At 36.8% G+C, this 21,788-nt stretch overlaps 1 protein-coding gene and 1 long non-coding RNA gene across 7 annotated transcripts in view; one reads left to right on the top strand and one right to left on the bottom strand.

Annotated features, from left to right (window-relative positions):
• The first annotated feature begins 4,838 nt into the window (after window positions 1-4,838).
• On the top strand, window positions 4,839-20,921 carry LOC118241068. Of its 4 annotated transcripts, none has more exons than XR_004775828.1 (4): window positions 4,839-4,950; window positions 11,345-12,021; window positions 18,093-18,769; window positions 20,806-20,892. It is a non-coding gene; the product is annotated as an uncharacterized LOC118241068 (long non-coding RNA). The 4 variants fall into 4 exon arrangements; XR_004775827.1 differs by lacking the exon at window positions 4,839-4,950 and having other exon boundaries at window positions 11,010-12,021; window positions 18,093-18,134; window positions 18,640-18,769; XR_004775826.1 differs by lacking the exon at window positions 4,839-4,950 and having other exon boundaries at window positions 11,010-12,021; window positions 20,841-20,921.
• The window catches only part of grm4 (glutamate receptor, metabotropic 4), a 96,106-nt gene continuing 91,834 nt past the window's right edge, over window positions 17,517-21,788 (bottom strand). For 2 of the 3 annotated variants that reach the window (XM_027023131.2, XM_027023130.2), the window contains 2 exons: window positions 20,793-21,042; window positions 17,517-18,841 (listed from right to left, as the gene is read on the bottom strand). In XM_027023131.2, the coding sequence (XP_026878932.1) occupies window positions 18,792-18,841; window positions 20,793-21,042 (300 nt within the window). In that variant the 3' untranslated portion in view covers window positions 17,517-18,791. The remainder of the gene's footprint in view (window positions 18,842-20,792; window positions 21,043-21,788) is intronic. The other variant, XM_027023132.2, reaches the window with a different exon arrangement.

The following is a 21,788-nucleotide window of genomic DNA, read 5'->3' as shown; positions in this document are numbered from 1 at the left end:
ACTTCTGTCCCCCTGACAACAGCTACCGACATTCAGCAGCACTGAGCACTTGGGCTTGTGTTTATATTGTTCTTGTGTTTATTATGACTTGTTTAAGCTTGACCACACCTCCTTCAGTTGGTGTGTGTTGGTCATTAGTAGCTACACCACTTGGGCTTTATTATGTTATTCCTTATTAAATAATGAATTAAATAAGTCTGCTGTGTTTGTATGACCATTGTTGGTCATTAGTGTTATGTTGGCTTTTTTAGCTGTAGTTAGTGTACTTTTATATTCAGTTTCATTACTTTCATTAAACGTGTCAGTTGGAGACCTGCATCTTTCAGCATGTTCTTCACCTGTGACAGTTTTGTGTTTTAAAGTGAGTGCGAGTTGAGAATCAAGTGAGGAAACCAGAAAACATATTTACTCTGTTAATATCTTTGGATATTATGGCTCTTTCCAAAAATAATAGGTCTTGTTATTAGCAAGTATGATGTACCATTACACATTTTAGCATGCATAAGACATAGAGTAACCAATTCAGTTCAGTTTATTTATTTGAATTTTTCACCTTGAAAGTGGAATGGTTGGCTCCTTATAATAATTCATCATTCTAATATAGAATGAATCTATAGGTCAGGGCTCTGGGAATTAGATATTCTTAGTCACCTAATTCTCAGCCCTGACCTACAGTAGTCATAGGAATATGTAAAGAAAGTTAACTAACCTTCCCAGCTTCATTCCCAGCCAAGGCCACTGGACTAGAAGTTTGGGGTCATCACACACTGCTATGCCCTGGGTGCTCAGCTCTCAAATGGTACTTGGCAGACTGAATGGCATTTTGACAGAGGGAGCATTACAGTGGAATGGTTCCATGAATATTTCCTCCCACCATGTTGACTTTGGTGATCTTTTACTGTGTGTACATCAAATGCTCAAATCAAAAGGCAGATGTTACCTCATATCTGTGATTTCTGTAAAATTGTTTATATATTGATTTATATGTGCATTTAGAAATCATGAATACACATATTGTGCAACATATAGTTTTTATATTATTTTACCACTGTAAATTTTAGTCACACTGTCAGTCTTGTGAGGGGGGCCTCAGATGTGATGACCTGAAGCATGCTGCAGAGCCATGTTTAAGACTGCAGTTATTAGGCACCTCTTGTTGTGTGTCACAGCCACACTCCATTAAGTATGACCTTTCAGGATTAGAAAGGTCCATCCATTTTGTTGTCAAACTAAATGGTTCAATACACACAGCAGGAGGAGATTGTTTTCCAGAAAGTAAGCATGTCAATCCAAACAAACTTGATTCAACACCTGTAAAACAACTTTACTGATTTATTGTTATAGGGAGGTACATTCATCTGTTGGTATTCATCGCATAGACATGAGACATAACAAATTTAAATAAAAGGAATTCTCCTGCTCCCAAAATAAATTACAGCAGATCAGCTTCGCGTAGTAATTCATTTATTCCTGGCCTTGCTGATTGAGAGTCCTTCATAGATAGAACAATGCAATATTTCAAAGTGATGAGGGGTTTTTTTTGTAAGATAAAAGCAGTATTATATAATGGAAGCTAATACCTTCATAAGGCAGTATAGCCAGCTAAATTCCAAACTCAGATCTTTTTTTGCCTTATAGCTGAACCACAGTATAATCAGACACATACAGAAAATACTTAAAAAGCTTACATAGGCAGCTGAATAGGGTTTGGGCTAAGATATGCATCCCAGTTGAAATATTGTCAGGATTTCAGTGGATGCCAGTTTCTTGTTTGTGACTGAAAAGAAATACTGTAAACTGTGATGTAACATATATTTAGTGTAATAATTTTCATGGCCAGTTCATGAAGGACATGACGAAAAAATAATCTACAGTCACCTTGAGGTTTTCACATACTTTTCTTATTGATCATGATTTCTGTAAGGCAAGGTTTATGGTTTATATGCTTCCTTTTATACCTGACTATATATGACTATGAGTTGCAGTTATGTACACCAAGCTGCATGCCATGACCAAGACTGAAGGAAGATTATACATTTAAGATGTAAAAAAATCTTCAGAACTATTTGTCTAGTTGACTGTTAGTTAATTTTTTATGAATATTCATTCAATTTAACTGGTGCTCATTGCATTCAAATTTAAAACAAACAAACAAACAAAAAAGTTAAACTAAAAAATCCCTAAAGACAATGAGAAGAATTTGTTCTTTGAGTAAACAAAGTTACTCAAACACACACTATGCATGAACACCTGAAGGTATTGTAGTCATGAGTTCACATTGATGTCCACAACCTGACCTGCTATAAGAAGTTCTTTGTGTTTCACAAAATCTCTGTTCAGAGCCATCCTTTTCTGGAAATGTATTGATGCCTTGTCACTCTATTCACTTTCCTTATTTGTTCATTACATGAAAAGCTAATTCACATCATGACATATGTTATCTTGATATGATATTTAATCTTAATTGTTCTTAATTGTACATAGTACAGGTGCTGCTGAAAGAGATATGTAGTCAGTATTTGGAGCATTATTGAGAAAGGTGACCCTTTTTGAATAACTAAATTAAAAGATCTCATCTTCCTTCTTTACAGAATTGAGATGAAATAATTGTATGAGTCTTATGCAAGGTGTATATTGTCATGGTGTTGAACATGCAGGAAAAAAGGAGAAAACAAATGCAAGTCTCCAACTGAAGAGTTTAATAAAACAAACAAACAAAAAATGACATAAATGTGCTCTAACTAGAACTAAAGAAAACCAACATAACATTATCAATGACTGACAGTCAAAGAAACACAAAAGGTTTATAAAAAGAAGAACATAATAACATAATAATCCCCAGGTGGTGTGATGAATGAGGCACAGCACATACCACCTTGGGGAGGATGTGGCAAGAAAGCAAAAGAGGGAACATGTGCGACCCAAGACTGAACATAAACAAAACACCACCTGCAATGCCACGGCCATCGAATGGAGACTACCAGCAGGATGGAGGCACCGTCATTATATACACTGCCTGGCCAAAAAAAAGGTCACCACCTGGATTTAACTAAGCAAATAGGTAAAGGCCCCCCATTGGATAATTAGTGCATGGATGATTATGTTTCAGCTGGCAACAAGTTATTTAACCCTAACTGATGCAGTAAGTAGCTTCTCATTTGTTAAACAACCATGTCGAAAGACACATCCTGTTTCAGAAGGGTCAAATTATTGGCATGCATCAAGCAGAGAAAACATCTAAGGAGATTGCTGAAACTACTAAAATCAGGTTAAGAACTGTCCAATGCATTATTAAAAAGTAGAAAGATAATGGGGAAGCATCATCTTCGAGGAAGGAATGTGGTCGGAAAAAAATCTTGAATGATCGTGATCGGCGATCACTTAAACATGTGGTAAAATCAAATCGTAAAAAAACAACAGTAGAACTCAGGGATATGTTTAATAGTGAAAGTAAGAGCATTGCCACATGCACAATGTGAAGGGAACTCAAGGGATTGGGACTAAACAGCTGTGTAGCCTTAAGACAACCACTTGTCAGTGAGGCTAACTGGCAAAAATGACTTAATTTGCTTCATATATATATATATATATATATATATATATATATATATATATAAATAAAATGACAGTGCCCCCATATATGCCATATAAGCCATATATGTGACTTTCATGATGACACCCCAAAAGTTAGATAATGCTGGCTAACAGAAAATAAACTTTGATTTCATAGGCATCATCAAGCAAACAGCAAGCTATGAACAACACCTAGCTAACAAGATTGTGTGAGATCACTCCTTAGAATTGGTGCACTAACATATTCCTTTAGTGCTGTTGAGGATTTTCTATGACATGTACCTCAGCTACCCCGCATTTAATACCCTCATGACTTGGCAGTGTTTTGGATATGGGGATCAATTTAGGGCCTTACATCTTGCATGGTGCTCCAAATGAGACCTATATATGGATGGGATTTGATATTAATTTTGAAAGTGATCTTAGTCCTGTCCTGTTTGCCAGAGATGGACTAGTGGCCTTGTAGCTGTTTAAAGGCCAGTGTTTGGCCCAATCCAAGCAACCAGATCCGATTCAACCAAGGGCCATCATTCCATCCAGTATGTAGGTCAGATAAAAGTAGGATATGTGGGACAGAGCCCTAATCTTAAATGTCAATACACTGAGCAGCTATAATTAACTCTGCTTCTATGTCAAAACACAACAATACTGGACAACCAGACTAAATTGTTTCCATATTTGTACTGCTGCAGCTATATATTTTTTTTATTAAAACCTTTATTTACTAGCACAGTTAAAAGCCTTTGGGAAACAGAAAATATGGTGTGGTTTTTTTTTTTTTTTTGAACAACACTATGCATTATTGGCAGTAGGGTAAAATCTTGTCCACGTTTCAGTGCTACATTGATTAAACGTTTGCTAATTTTTAGTGAATTTTTATTTATGCAAATTAAATACAGAACCTGAAATCAGATTTACAATAACAGAAATTATACTAATTTGTATAATAGAAATGTTACTTGATCTCAAAATTATCAGAATTAATACTGTAGTAGCAAATTCCACACTAGTGTCATTCACTGGTTTTCCTGTTTTGTTTTTGATGTATCTCCATGCAGCACACTTTAATAAACAATTTTAATTGCTTAGGTCACTTAGAGGCTCCCACAGTCCATGCTCCCACTGTTGTGATGTGCTTACTATTTTTTACAGTGCAGTGTTGGACAAGTGAACAGAAGTACCAAAGTGTTAGTCATGAGGCCCTGCCCATAAGCACTCTTGAACACAAGGTCACAGACATCTTTCACCCCTCCCGTCATCAGGGCAGTTATGCCAAAGAAAAGACGTTGTCTCTGAACACATCTTAGGACAAAATGTAAATCAGCAGCTATTTCTGCAGCCTCATTTAATGAGAGACAGCATAAAGGTTACTGACAGGTAGGAACAGTTTCACACCTTACGTCCAGGTAATCGGAATGGATTAACAATTCAAATACTATTGTCGTTAATGTATTCTCCCTCTCTCTCGCTCTCTCTCTCTCTCTCTCTCTCGCTTGGTCTCTCACTTATTATAAAGCACAAGGGCAACCTTTATTCTGGTTTAGAATACAATAACAATTTTTTTGTCATTACAATCTAAACTATTTTGTATTTTGTTACCAGCAATTGATGCATATAAGATACTGACTGCTGATAATAATTGTCAATTGCCCCAGTGATCAAGTGCCCTACACAAAGGAAGCTCAATGGAAATAATGTACTACCTCATTTGCTTCAATACATGTATATGAATATTAGTTCTTTGGACTTGTATAAATCATCTACAACTCATTATAGCATTAAGCATTCACTTGCACATTTCTAATGTTTCTTATTGTTTTTGTTCATGTCATATGGATCCAGCACATTTTAGAGCCTAAACATCTTTAAATCTTTTTTTCTCAATTGTTTGCATGATTAGGGACATAATTTTTGCTTGCTGCTATAATTCTACAATTTCTTTCAATATCAATTAAGTATCTGTCATAGAATCCTGTTCATGAAACCACTTTGGGTTTTTTTCATGTGTTTGTCTGTGTGTGTATTTGAGGTAGGGGTATGGTCTTTAAAAGCTGGTTTTTAAACAGTTGTGACTGACATGTCAAACAGTGCTGTAGCACTGATCAGAAGGCATTCATTGTCAAGAACAGGCAGAGATAGCATGTCTGTTTAAAGAACAGGACAGTTTCATTACATCCTAATGACAGATCAGATGAAGCATCATCTTGAATTTCAGCTGAAGAGGAGGAATCTGCAGATAACTGCACATAGTCCCAATTACTATATCTTAACGTTGTCAGAGTTGTCATGTATCTCTGTCATGTAGTAATTTGGCAAATGATCTAGTGGCATGAGTTGAAGGCAATGGTTCTCGTCGCTGATGTGTTCTACTTATTTCAAAACCAAACTGTGTGCTGTGATTTCAGGTGATGGAGTTGCTCTAACTGCTGCTAATGGAACTGACTTTGCCTGCTATTGGTATTGCTGTTTTGCTTGTTCACACACTTGAGGGTCAAGCTGTTCATTGCATTACTCTGCCTAAATGAGTGCAAAAGCTCACCTGCTTTGAATGTAACTGAAGATTGTCTTCCTGCTTGGATCATGAATTTAGCAGCTGTTTTCTGTTTTTTATGTTGCTGTTGTTTATGTGTTTAGGATTGTTTTGTTTTGTTGTATTTTTTTAATCCTTAAATGCAGCTTACATGGGAATGTATGCCAGTATGCAGTCTCTTGTAAGGACTGACGAGTACAGCAAAGGAGATGTGCAGACATGCTTTGGTTACCGATCAAGCTATATTAAGGTTTGGACACCTCAGACGTGATTCTTGCCAAATTCCTTGGGCTCCATTGCCCAGCAGGAAGTCTATTCAGCGGTGCTGCCTTTTAGAGGGAGTGGTCTTCAGAGAGTGGGACTGGTCTCTGGGGGGTTTTCTGTGCATCATGTGATCTGATGGAGGGGGAGTGGATAACTGAGATCTGTCTATTTACAGTTGCAATGTGTTTCATCTTTCTTATCTAGATATTACTGTGGGATCCAGTACCAGCCATTCATCCCAGCACAATCAGTTTTTTCATAAATCTACTCATTACTCTCACCAATAGTCATCATGCCTGCTTATCTCCATGGCTGATATCTGATTTCTCCCACTATCCTCCACCATCACCCTAAATGCTTTGTAGTCATTCCTTCTGTTCTTTGTCAAAGGCTTTGGTGTTAAACCTAAATGTGTGCTTCTCTTGGTTTCCTCTGGCCCTGTAAATATCCCACCTGTTGCCTATAAATCCCCAGAGAATCTGACGGGAATTCATGTTAACTTGGTCTTCACTTTAACTTGACCCTAAAGGCACATTGGAAGATTGGTGACATTTCCAATTAATGCCACTAGATCCTATACCAATATGGATGTGGTTAGATTTGAAAAGTTGAAAGATTGCAGGGGCATGTCTTGGCTGCAAGCCAAGGTCTGTAACTCTGGCATGCTTAAAGACATCAGAGGCATTAGAGCCTGCCCCCTGTTTTGCTCAACTTCGATGGATGTGTGACAAGTTATTTTCCTTCCACAGCACACACCAGAATTTCTACACAGCAAAAATGTTAAAATGTCTTTTGAGAATTGTCAAAGAGGGAAGGGTTTATTGGTCGCCAGAGGTATCATTAATTCTACATACTCCATATTATAGGGATACAATGTTATGTGATTTTTTTAATGGTCTTCACAAACAATACCCTGCTGTGTTATGCCTGTAGTGTCCATTAATACATGGGGAGTTGAAATTGGTTAAGGTATCACAATGAATATCCAGAAACCACCACAACAATAGTAACATATTACTTTTTCATAGCTGCACATAAAAGTAGAATGTTCTTGTTAGGCCATAAATGCCCAGTAACTGACAAAACAAACCAATTTTAGCATACTAGCATCAAATAGCTATTTGTTACTATGTCAGTAATTTTTACTTAAAGCCACAATCAGACATTGCCCCAACAGCTGGCCTTCCATCTGCAGAACACTACAGCTAGGTGATTGGGGTATGAAACAGCAAGCTAACACCTAAAAGGACTAAATTAAACTTAATACAAGAACACCCCTCCCACACCATGAAAAGCTTGCTTTTCCATTTAGAATCCAAAACAATTCACCATCAATTGACATAAACTAATATGTATGCACAAATTCATGATGGTTTCATTAGTGATTACTATTATTAAACATTTGCATTTAATTGTAAAAACCATTATTTTGGAACTCAGAGACTACTTAAATTTGGAAATCTGTCACAGTATTCCTAAATGTGCTACTAAATGCTACTAAATGCTACTTTTGCAATAAGCACAAAAAAGAAGTCATGTCTAACATATTTTATCCATATCTTGTAGCCTGATATTTTAGTTTATATATTTCCTGGACCACAATATATTTTAATATGTTAAGCAAAGCAACATCAAACATTATACAACATCAAACAAGTGACAATTCATGTCAGTAGTGCACTGGCATGGTTCATAGAGACAAATTCTAAAGAAAATAGTGTTAGTTTTTCAGGAAAATTTTCTCTGGGCCTGTATCTAATGAAATATTAATTGGTCTTGAATAATGCCTTGTGTTACCAGTGAACATAAGAGAAATAATTTTTTAAAAACCTTTGTAATTTTGTACATAACTAATTATGACTACATTCTACAAGTGTTAGTTCCAACATTGTATATATTCCTCCTTCTTTGTGCTTGTATTTTGATTAGATTGTGAATGTAAGTGGTTTGGTTTATTGATTCAACCCATAGCAAGGACAAATGATGCCAAATTTCTGCATTGTTCTGCATGTTGTCGATGTTTGCCTTGATCTCTGTAATGGCTTGGACAAACTGTACTCATTTACCTTACATGCCATCGCTAGTCTTCTGAACCTGTGGCCATGATCCAGTTTACCAGCTTTCTATGAAAATGCCCTCAGGGAAGAAGTCAGGTAGAAAGCGGTAGCAGAGGTCATGTCTTAGGATGAAAAAGAAACATGTCAAGCCTTATATACTTATGGTCATAGTTGGTAATCTCTGTTTTCTGTTAGCTGTCGTACTGTGGGTTAATGGTCTAAAGCTTTTCACCCAGTGGGGTGGCTGTAGCTGTGAAAATAGTATTGAGAAACAGATTTTAAAAGACATTCTCATGTTCCTTGACAGTGGACTTAATACTTCCTCCTTTATAATAAACAAATCTTTAATAAATATTGTAGGCAGTTCAACTCTATATATTAACTGCAAATATCTTCAGTTCAAATTAAATACCCCTTTTAACACATATTAATGAATAATAAGGATAGTTTTAACCTATAATAATAAACACATTAACCGTGATACTGCAGTTTAAAGAAAAGGTCAGCACTTGGTTGCTATGTAGTTCTTTTTTTATATTAAACATTAGCAGGATGAAATGAATGGGATACATCACAAATCACAATTTTTTGGTAATGGGACTATTGAGATTGCAGAATAGGGATCTGTTTGTATGCTTTTTAGTGCACCAAACAAGGACAAACAACAACAAAAAAATCTGGATCTGAATCCAAATCTGAATCCAAAATAACATATTATGGATTCAGCATGTAAATACACACAAGTGTTTTTTGTTTTTTGGGGTTTTTTTTTGCATGGGGCAAAATCTCAGTGTAATCAAAATAGAACTGCAAAATCACAACCATATATACTTGGACTGTGAAACTAAAGTCCAGCAAATGCATCATTTTAAATGGGCAATGTTATAAATAGAAAAATTACTGAGTAACAAAAATCCCAAGATAAACTGTTCAAGTGGATACATGCTTGGGTGCCACTTGCCCTAGCTTTCCACGAGTTGAGAGGTAGCCTAAACCTGCATTCAAGTATTGTTCATTTTTAATAATAATTACTCAAATAGAAGTAAAAAGTAGTCAAATTATTACTTAAAAAAGAGTCATGTAGCGAGTTACTTTACTGGATCTCATTTAATAACACTGGGCAACAAAATTATTACTTTTTTTTGTACCACAAACTAAATAGGTGAACATTATACTACTTTGTATACTGAATTTGTATCGTTTCTTTTCCTGAGCTATGGTTTTTAAGTGACAGTGAATTTTACAAAAAGTGGCCTATATATTAATTTATTACTCTTAAAATAGGTACAACGTACTTCTAAAATGTACAGGTGATTTTCAGCTATATTTGGCTTCAGGACATCCTTCTACAGTGTCCAGCAAAAGTCTTCCAACAGAGGGGCTTCATGTTTCTTGGCATTGCTTTCCCCTTACCATACATAAAGATATGTGAGTGCACTGGAACAAAAACAACAACAACAAAATCCTGTGGGTGATGGAGAAATTCTGTCAACATATTTGGATTCAGCATACAAATATACACAAACAAGTATGGGGCAAAATCTATCTTAACCAGTGTAATCAAATATAACTGCAAAATCATAGCCATATGTCCAAAACAATTCCTCTCCAAATTAATTTAAACAAAACTTCTTGTTTCCAGCTTAAAAGATAGACTACCATCTCTTAATTTAAGTTTAACTCATTTAATACCTCATAAATAACACTTGAAGGTATTGGATGTGACACAACATTGTTTAAGACTGACTTGCTCATTACTCTGTTTATTTGTCCATGTCACAGTGGCAAAGAAAAGTTATACCCTGAACTTGATGGAAACCAAAAGCAGCTTTGGAGGGGTCAACAGTCCTCCAGTAGCAAGACATGGGACTAGTTAACTAACTTGCTATCTTGATATGCCATGTATTGTAGCTAGCTCCATTAGATTTTGATATCAGAAAGATTTTGGGCATACAACTGTAACAATCATCCCTATGGATTTGGTGATAACTTAGCATATTTGTGGGAAATGTGCCGGATAAGAGTGTTTGTCAAATGCCATAAATACAACAGTTAAGCTACTACATTTGGTACTTTTTCCTGTTGCTTGTATGCAATCTAGTTACTTTATATGTAGCTAAATAGCCATTGGTTTTCTATCAGAATATGATGTCGGATTACAATTTCTTTTATATAAGTAATAGACATTAGGATAGAACATTGATTTTACATGCAGAAACGTAAAATTTAAAGAAAGTGATAGCTAGCTAGTTTTTCACCATAGCTAACTTTTCATCAGGCAGCATTGTGGCAAGCTCCCCTTCCTGTTGCACGTTCGCTGTTTGTTATGTCAGTCTACTTCCTGTTATCCAGTTGGCTAACTTACAGAAGCAAAGTGGTCACACTCAGTGGTCATCTTTAGGGATCTGAATAGCCCTCTCATGCTCTTATGCAGTTGAACAAAATGTACAAAATGTGTGTTGAATTAAATTTTTAAAAATGTAATGGGAGGAACGTAGATGAATATTATAGAGTAAACATAGCCTACATTTTTGATGTTTCAAATGTACTCGAGTATAAAGTGTCCTCTAAACTAAAAACGGTAACACAAACAGTGCAAAGAAATGAAAAGAAAGGAAAAAATAAGAGGTGAATCTTAAATTCACAGAACATCCACAAAATGCAGCAAAATATATTCTGATGGGTCTCCATAGTAATATCCCTGTTCTGTGCTTTCCTATTAAATATTTTTCTTAATATTATTTAAGTTTTATGAATATCATTTTTCTCCTTTTTTTTTTTTTTTCAAATTGCTCAAACAGAATAGGACAGTGGTTATTTTAATTTCACAGTACTGCAATCACCCCTAAGAGTAATCATAAAGGGAGCCAGTAAAGACTTCATGAGCTAGCCTCACCCCAGTATATAACTGTGATTTCAGATTTTGTCAAAGCACAGAAGGCAGTGACAGCTACTAAGTTGGGTAAGTTGACCTAATAAAGGTAAGTTAACTCAAGCACAAGTGAACATTACCTCAAAAACCACTCCATACACCTAGAACAGTTTGATATCACAAGGGCTCATAGTGTGGTAACAGCACAGCAACATGGTTTAAAAGCATTCCAGAAATGTTCCTTAAAAAAACAACACAACACAGGATGCCAAAACCAGCATGCTCAACATCTGTAAACAAGGATCTTTGCTGTTGTTGCCATCACCAAGAGGAAACCATGAGAACCCCTGCTGAGAAAAAGAGATTATTTTTATCTTTCTTTCTTTTTTTTGTTGTTCTTTCATCCACCCTTCTGTTATGCATACCTGAAACTGAGATGGTTGGTTCGTATTTGGGTATCAACTTCAGACATCAGATTGTTAATACAGGTGGATCAAAATGAGCTGTAATGGAATTTGCCGATGGTTCCAGCATGGGTCTGTTCTGTTGGATTCTAGTATGTGACATACAGTACCATCTCTGAAATTTTCCTCAGGGTCTTCTCATGATCTTCTTTGACCAGAACATTTCCACGGAGTCTGCAGGCCACTTTCATGCCTCTCCCCCATCTGGAAACCATAACAGTGGTTCACCTTAAGACGCTGTCTTCGACAAGTCTCTCTTAGGTAGTGCCCTTTTTCACTTTTGCTAGATTGCATGGTTGCTATAGCTGATGTACGTTTGTTTGGGGCTAAGTCCTGAAAAAAAGGAGACAGCATGAGAATTTTATTCACCTAAACTGCTGAGGTGGCTGGTGACACTGTTGGCTCAAAATGAAAGATGCTTTATTAGAATTACTTCTCCATTAGCTAGTCATTTGAAGAGATTTTGCTTATTAAATGTCTCCACCATAGAGTCACCATTTAAACAATGTGCTGAGTGTGAGTCAATATAGAAGGGTAACAATTTTTGTTGTGGAAAAAAAGTGACATTATTTTTATATTCAGGCATGCATGGGATGCAACTGGCTAAAAGAACTTTGTATCTTAAAAATTGTAAGTGCTCCTTACAAATGTAAGTACTCTTAAAATGTAATGGAGTAAATGTAGCACTTTACTAGCAAACTCTGCTAGCACTCTATAAAGACTAGTATCAAATTAATATCCTGCCATAATTTACACCCATCTAATCAACTAACCAAAAAAACAAACAAACAAACAAGCAAGTTAATTTTAACAGAAAGTACACTGAGCTAAAACTGTAGTTTTCCAAGTATTGTGGGCTGAAAAAGTTAAGTTTAGGAACCCCTGGTGTAGGCTGTGGCAGTACTTGTTGGCAACTATGTAACATCTGCAAACTGGGATCTGTGGGTGGAAAGAAATATACAGGAGGGATGCACAACTCCTTATATACATGGGTGAGTTGTAGAAAAAATCCACACCTACCTCTTCTGCTCAGAAACTGGCAGTGTGTATATGTTTATTAGATGAATTTGGGATTATTATAGCAGCATGGATGATAGATTATGTTTACCTGAGGTACATATTTGGTTCCTGGGTTTATGCTGTTACCTTTAGGGTAGTATGCACATTTGCTGTGATTCTTTTTTCATAACATAACATTTAAAGAGTCTGTCCAAAACTCGCTAGCAAGACTAACTTTGACAAGAAAATATAAAATGCCCTATGTGCTTAGAAATAAATATGAACAGGATAAAAGGACTTATTTCTGTTTTAATTAGGATTGTTGTAGATGGAGTAAGTGATTTTTTCATTCAAAAATGATCTTCTCTGGCATAGAACTTTCTAACCTGTCTATACAGATGTTTAAAGAAGGATTAAGCTATCAGTTATTCTAAGATGGATCAGTGCCCACTCCTATGAAGAAACATCTGATATGGTTTAAGAATAACAACTGTTAACATGTAAGCACAGATGTATGTGAAAAGTACACAAACACACCCTGAGAGGAGTCTAGATGCTAAAGGCCTATGGTTACCACTCTCATGGGGTCTGTTGGAAGAGTTTGGACTGTTGGAGAATCTGCTTGGTGATGAGGGAGAATGATATGAACTCAGTGAGAAAGATCTGTCTGTGTAAACATTTGTTGTGACATCTTGAATCACAGAGTTGCTTTAATGAGGGCAGGCTGTAGTTCTTTCAGTCAGTTAAACAGCTCTTGTGACAGCAGTGAATCTAGATAATAATAAAGAAGCAATGGTTTCTCGTTCCACACAGTGCTACATTAATAGGTAAGACATTTATTAAGCTTATTGTCCCTTGTGCCTTGTAATAAGTGAGCAGTTCGTTCATTAACCTCTTTGTCAGTCCTTTAGTGGTTAGAATATTTTTGAATGAAGGCCATCAGCTATTTTAAATACATAATCATTCAGCATTCAAAACACTTCCCTGTACATGTTCACATACACATACACAGTCACTCACACAAATGTATTTGTAACATTATTTTGCTTCACAAAAGCAAAGCTAAACACATTTGTAGTGTTTACCAGAGATAGTAAACAAACTTCAGGAACCTAGAACAAGGACCCATCCTGGCTTTCCAGGAATTACACAGTATTTGTTTCAGTTATGTGTTTTGATTTCTGTGCTTCTAGACTCCAGGTTGATCTGATAAATTGCTCATTTATTAACCCACAAGTTGAATGGTTCAGTATAAGGTTGCCATCAGGGAATCATTCTAAATAAAAGTAAAGGTTCAGTTAGAATGTCAAAAAGTAAGTGGCATGCAGGAACTTCTTTTATGGAACTTTAAGATAAACTAGACATTTATTTTTGTGCATGCCCCTCACTGTAGGATTGACATTCAATGTGTCAAAATGCAGCCGAAATGCTGGCAGGAGATGGCAAGAGCAGGCGCCCAGTCCCGGAAAGTGGATGACAGGACAGGACCATCAGACTAGTGAAGGAGTGGAGGATTGGAGCCAGGAAGAAATGCATCCATAAAACAATTGCAGTAAATTGAGAATGTTTGTGGTTGCAACGCAACCTAGGCTTTTTCCTACTAAAACTTCTGCTGTAGGTCACAGGTGTCAAACTTCACATTCTCTTTTTTTTTTTTTTTTTTTTTTTTTTTGCACCATGAGACTTGAAACCACAACTTTCAGGTGGTGAATTATAAGCAGTCCATATGACTAGAATACATATCCAGAATTCTTTAATATTGTTGGTATTGCTTTTTGGGCTACAAGAGCCCAAAGAAAGCAAAAAGGTTTTACATTTAAATGATTATGTTCAGAACCTTCAAATCCATTCAAGTCATATTTAAAAGAATCATTTTAAAGGTGCAGGGAAAGTGTTCCTACAGTAGACTCCAGATAACATACAATGCTTTCATTTGGACATAATCCAAAAAATAAAAAATAAAAAATTTAAAAAATCAATAAATAAAATGGATTTTTGAAAATAAGAAATAACCCCCAAAAATGTCATACAAAATGTCCTTCAGAATCGCTTTCTAATTTCATCTGTTTTCATAACAAATTTGGATTTTTTAGGAGCTAGCTGGACTTTCTCCCAGTTGCTCCTACCATTTCCACCATAAAATATTAAATAACCATGTATAATCCAAAATAATTTAGAGTGTCATATGGCAAGTGTGTCATTGATTTTGACAATATATGACATTAGCATGTAGTCCTAAGATGATCTTAGATAACGTCAGCATTCTAAAATTCACATTACATCTATTGATTTGTAAAATTATATCAGTGATTAGATTTGAATTTGAGAACCAGAGCTATCAGTGTTGCAATGTAGTACTGAACACAAGGTTTTGTACCTCTGTGCTGTGTGGTATACCAGCACTCCATGTCCAAAAGGCTTAATAAGTCTTGGAATACAAATGTTTATGTTTACAATCTGCTGCTGTGAGTGCTTTTGAAAATAAGCTTGCTCTGCATATTGGGCTCTGGACCTGTGCACTGCATTTTGCATGCTGCATGGATGCTTTGCTATTTTCATCTTTCATCGTGTGTAAATTAACACTGCCACAGCACCACCATGAAGTCATTTGCAGCAAACAGGCCCCCTAATCGAGACGTGATTACTGGCTATATTCTCATGGGCTTAGTGACAAGTGCACTAGTCAAAATTACACAGTCCAATCTGCTGACAAGTAAAAGCAGGAAATTACACCAGATACATCACTGACAAGCTGGAGACCAGCTGTTAATCAAAGTAGCTGCAGTTCAAGCACAATCAATCAAACCGCTATGAGGGAGTGTAGCAGTATAGCTAAGGGTAGAACAGACATCAGCCTCCCTTAGGCTCCTACGTTGCATTGACTAGGGAATGCATGTAGTCTGAGCTGGTTAGTTCTGATGATCTTATTGATCAATGCTTTCTGACTGTTACCTAGCCATCCTACTGACTATCAATATAACACAATTTATCTCAGCCTCTGACAAGAGAATCAGTAGACCATAAAAGCATGTAGACAAGGAAAAGAGTTTGTTATTTTCCAACGTCACCTCATTTTGTGTTATCTGCAGGATGTTTTAGAGGAGGAGCTGGCTTTCTGAAATAGAGGAGTGTTGGGATGACAGTCTTACTAGATGTAAACAGTGTGAGTCTACTTTAGATAGATGGTATGCTAACAAGTGCCAGTGTGGTATGGGCTACAGTCACATCTGACTTCTGACACAATAATCCAAATGGAATGCAGAATGAATAAAATGCTTTCCTCTACAGTTTTCTGCCCCCATGTTCCTCTTGCACAAACTGCCATTTTGATAGATTGAGGTCTGTTGACCCAACGAAAAGAACGTTTGTGAAATGGTAAAGAATTGTTTAGCATGGCATATGCCAGATAAGTCATACTCAAACCAACACACACTCATCATCTCAATTAAGTGTCTTCATTAAAATTTGCATATACACATGGGTACATGTAAATATAATTAAATGACAATAATGTTTCACCTGTTGAGAACTAATTCAATATGAGAAGATAGATGACCACAGGTTAACAACAAGAAGAAAACTGACCAAATGGAAGGAGTCATCAAAACTTTATTATGCTATAACTTACTGAAATAAAATTTATGTCATTAGATCATTTATGGACCTTGGAAATGTGTGACTCCACTTTAGAGACTTTACAAAATAACCACAAAGCGGTGCTGTTTCACTAATCTGAGAGTGAATAACCCCTCACCCCACCCCTGACCCAAACCCACCCTCTCCCTTCTATTTATTAGTATATTTGGGTATGGGGCTTGGGCTTGAATGAACATGCCTGTTCATACTAAGCTAAAATATACCTTACATTTTCATTCTATTTAAATATATATCAGTACAAAATCAGTGATCAAATTAACAAGCACTTGCCCCAAAATTACACTACTGACTGAAATATGCACAAACAGAAGTGCAATACCAATTAATTGTATACTGTGGTTTTAATTGTGTTTTTTTTTTCAATGAGATAAAGCATAGTCATTCAACACATAGATTCTTGTATTATTTTGCAAACTGAATCTTCTTTTTCACTACTTTGCCTATGCTGTCATTTTTGACAGAGAGATGGAATAGCATTCCAATCAGGCCCCTGGTTTATGTTCTATATTACAGAGAGACCTAGATAAGCCCAATGTGGGCAATAATTTATCTCTAGCTGTGGTGGTGTACATCAGGGAGTCTTAGTAACATAGCTATTCTTTATAGCACCTGTCTGCTTCAGCGCTGTTTGGACCGATGGCACCCATAACTCACAAATACTAATGGGCCTTTTGAAATTCACTCTATGATAGACGGCCATCTCTTCTTAAAATATATCTTCAGCTAATGACATTTCTTTTAATTCCCTTTGTTTGCTTGTGAGACCCTTTTCTGTTTCATGAGGTATTTACTCCCCATTAAAGAGACCATTTAGGAAATCTAATGTAGAAAATATGTAGGGGATTGTAGCTATGTTGAAATAAATAATAAACTTTCTTTTTTATGGCATTGCTTATTTAAATTCCATGAATAACCATGACTATACAATCTGCAAACACCATAATAAGGGGTAATCAGAATATAATGCAACTTTAATTCATATCTAACAATTTTATATTCAGCAATTTGAATGCATTTTAGCTTATTCATACAACAAAGTCATTATTCAGCACTAATAATGTAGCACATTTACCCATGAAGAACGAATAAAACAAATACAGTGAGTTTTGAAAAATATTTTTATTAGAAACAACTTATGTATAAAAATGATCATGCTTCACATACCCCAATTTTCTTATTTTACAAATACTTCAGTACAGGCACTGTTCCTGATTGTATATATTTTTTATTTATTTGTTTGTTTATTTATTTTCCCAGGACAGAACGCAAACATTACCAATCAGGAACACACATTAAGTTGCCATTTAGCACGGTCAACATGAAGATATTTTATACGGTAACACAAACAGTGCAAAGAAATGAAAAGAAAGGAAAAAATAAGAGGTGAATCTTAAATTCACAGAACATCCACAAAATGCAGCAAAATATATTCTGATGGGTCTCCATAGTAATATCCCTGTTCTGTGCTTTCCTATTAAATATTTTTCTTAATATTATTTAAGTTTTATGAATATCATTTTTCTCCTTTTTTTTTTTTTTTTCAAATTGCTCAAACAGAATAGGACAGTGGTTATTTTAATTTCACAGTACTGCAATCACCCCTAAGAGTAATCATAAAGGGAGCCAGTAAAGACTTCATGAGCTAGCCTCACCCCAGTATATAACTGTGATTTCAGATTTTGTCAAAGCACAGAAGGCAGTGACAGCTACTAAGTTGGGTAAGTTGACCTAATAAAGGTAAGTTAACTCAAGCACAAGTGAACATTACCTCAAAAACCACTCCATACACCTAGAACAGTTTGATATCACAAGGGCTCATAGTGTGGTAACAGCACAGCAACATGGTTTAAAAGCATTCCAGAAATGTTCCTTAAAAAAACAACACAACACAGGATGCCAAAACCAGCATGCTCAACATCTGTAAACAAGGATCTTTGCTGTTGTTGCCATCACCAAGAGGAAACCATGAGAACCCCTGCTGAGAAAAAGAGATTATTTTTATCTTTCTTTCTTTTTTTTGTTGTTCTTTCATCCACCCTTCTGTTATGCATACCTGAAACTGAGATGGTTGGTTCGTATTTGGGTATCAACTTCAGACATCAGATTGTTAATACAGGTGGATCAAAATGAGCTGTAATGGAATTTGCCGATGGTTCCAGCATGGGTCTGTTCTGTTGGATTCTAGTATGTGACATACAGTACCATCTCTGAAATTTTCCTCAGGGTCTTCTCATGATCTTCTTTGACCAGAACATTTCCACGGAGTCTGCAGGCCACTTTCATGCCTCTCCCCCATCTGGAAACCATAACAGTGGTTCACCTTAAGACGCTGTCTTCGACAAGTCTCTCTTAGGTAGTGCCCTTTTTCACTTTTGCTAGATTGCATGGTTGCTATAGCTGATGTACGTTTGTTTGGGGCTAAGTCCTGAAAAAAAGGAGACAGCATGAGAATTTTATTCACCTAAACTGCTGAGGTGGCTGGTGACACTGTTGGCTCAAAATGAAAGATGCTTTATTAGAATTACTTCTCCATTAGCTAGTCATTTGAAGAGATTTTGCTTATTAAATGTCTCCACCATAGAGTCACCATTTAAACAATGTGCTGAGTGTGAGTCAATATAGAAGGGTAACAATTTTTGTTGTGGAAAAAAAGTGACATTATTTTTATATTCAGGCATGCATGGGATGCAACTGGCTAAAAGAACTTTGTGTCCTATCACTGAGACAAAAACAAAAAAAAGAGTTCAGTAATGTCACACCCTGCTCCTTAGCCTGGATTAAGGGTGAATTAGAGATGCTCTCCCTGTCAATCAATTAACCATATGTGTCTGATAGGTTACATAATATGCAATCAGGCAGTTAGCATTATCTTCCAAGCTATGATGATGCATGGGTTCAAAAACATACACACATAGGCATGTTGCATAGTGCATGTTAGCCCTCACCATCCCAGGTTGGTAGCCATTACTCCCAAGAGGAGACCTCCTGTCATCCCACCTATTGACTATCTAATGCACACTGCTTGCTAAGCAGGCAATCTATCAGATAAGCTATCAATGTAAATTGAAATGTTCCACTCCCATTGGTGGTTTTCACTGTCACTGGAGTTTATAAAACATTCCAGATGAAACAGGTGCATTGGTCTTTATCAGCCTGCCAGATCCAAGAACAAGTCAGTAGTTTTCTGCATGCCTCAAAGATATTCAACAGTTTTGCATGAGATAATGAATGAGATTTTCTTGCATGTCTGCTGATAGAATTTGTGCAAAAGGTCACTAATGGTTAAGATTGGCGCTAGTGCCAGGTATTGCATTATATTATGCATTCATTTTAAATGACTTAATTCATATGGAATCTAATCACACTTCTCCCAACTGTATTTGGTGAAATGTTTTGGGAGATCCCCCTACCATCACCAAGCATGTGCAAAAACCTATCAATTCCTGCAAATACCTAACAAATTCTGCAAGCACCTTACAAATCTTGATTTGTTGGTTGGTGTTTTCTTTCTTTGTGCTACACTTTCAGAAGTGACCTTCTCTAAAAATCATGTGAAAGAAGCCATTTTTGATCTTAACTTATGAACAAACAGTGTTGTCCAGACCTTTGATAAAAGTCTGGCTTGCAAAACCGGAAAAGACCTAGAAAGATTGTAGGAACTGTCAACAACCAACAGTGGGGGAAAACTCAGGGGGAAAAAAAGTTCACTCCACAGGCTCTACTATCTCTGCCTTTGCAGGTTGGAAGTATTTGTTTATTGCTGATTCAGCTGTTTATGGTTTTATTTACTGTTGTAATACAAAGCTGCCCTGTCATATACATATTTAGATTAGCAGCTCCGTGAGATACTTGTGCACTACTGAAATGCCTCTTGGTAATTTATGTTGGGCCATGTCTAAGGACTGAATTAGATTGCCAATTTAACATTTTACTAGGGGAGACTGATATTTGAAGATCATCTCTGCAAAATGGTGACATGCTAAGGAGTGCATTAAACTGCCAATTCAATAGTTTACTAGGAGGGAGAAATATGTTAAAAGTGTCAGGGCATTAAATGAAAGTTGTTTTCACCACAGAATGCAAATGACTAGAATCACACTCCAATGCAAAGCTCCTGTAAAAGTGGGCTATCTGATATTTTAGAATCCTGCCTGGGTCATGTTTTCCTCCAATTAGCAGGGCTTGTACCATTTCATAGTGCTATGAGTCCAAAGAAATCTGACCCAAGTTTCAGCCTAAAGCCAGCTTCCTTATTCAATGAGATTGGCATATCTTAAAACATTCAATCACTGCCTCTTAAAACTGTGGTAATAAGATTACAATAGTCCAGCCAAACTAAGGATGACATCTGTAGTCTTACTGTTAAGCTCCCTCACCTTGCGTTTCCAGGTTCTCACACAGCTCAGTCTTGGCCTCTCCATTAGGTCGCAGGCTGACCTTGGGGTTGAACTTGTTGGACATGGTGGCGGCGGTGACCACTGCTTTGAGGCTGCGTGTGCTGCGCTTGGCCACGTTCTGCTCGGGGTGGAGGAGCACCACGTAGACTTTGGGCATGTAGAGTAGACCCAGAGACACAGATGCACTCAGGCTGATGGAGATGGTCAGAGTGGTCGTCTGGATGTACATCTGCCAAAGCAGTGGACAAAAGCATTAAAAGGGGAAGGAAAAAAAGACTATTAGAGTGAACAACATTCACATTTCATTTGCCATCTGTCACATGTGATCAGGTGCATAATTTCTGTAGTATTTGAGATAATATTTGGGATTTACTGAATGTATACTTTTTCCCCTGAAACTTAGCAGATGAATAATAAGCATATATAAGAATAAATATGAATTTACTTCATGAAAAAGTTTGTAATTATTTACCATGCGTTTAGCTGCTCAGGGCGACTACTGTGTATGTGCGTCTTTGATGCAGGATATGCCATCAGCTTTGACAATGATTGTCTGCCTTAAGTAAGCCCACAGTGCATATGTGTGCTATGTACATACAAGTTTTCTTCCACAGTCCCTCAAAACACTAATGACTTGGCTATACCCCAGCCCCGCTGCGGGCCTTGTGCTTTTTCTTTAAAACCTGGCTGTGTGTTTGTGTTCCCCCCAGACATGACCTGAGTGCTAGCTCCACTGTGTGTTATGATTAAGAGTGACTCATCAGTGTCATCTCTCTCCACTGTCCTGGAGGAAGAGCCCTGACACTGATAGTTGGGGGGAGGCAGAGCCTAGGCGGCTGGGGTGAGCTTCTTTAGGATGTAGAAACAGAAGACTATGACACTGCACTGGGTCCCACCTGTAGACGTGCACTATGGTGATACATAACTGTGCTTTGCCAAACAGTTGACTCAAATTACTATTTCAGAGCAACAGCA

The sequence above is a fragment of the Electrophorus electricus genome, chromosome 3 (genome assembly GCF_013358815.1).
Source record: "Electrophorus electricus isolate fEleEle1 chromosome 3, fEleEle1.pri, whole genome shotgun sequence".
NCBI lineage: Eukaryota > Metazoa > Chordata > Actinopteri > Gymnotiformes > Gymnotidae > Electrophorus > Electrophorus electricus.
This window is presented reverse-complemented; position numbering and strand designations above follow the sequence as displayed.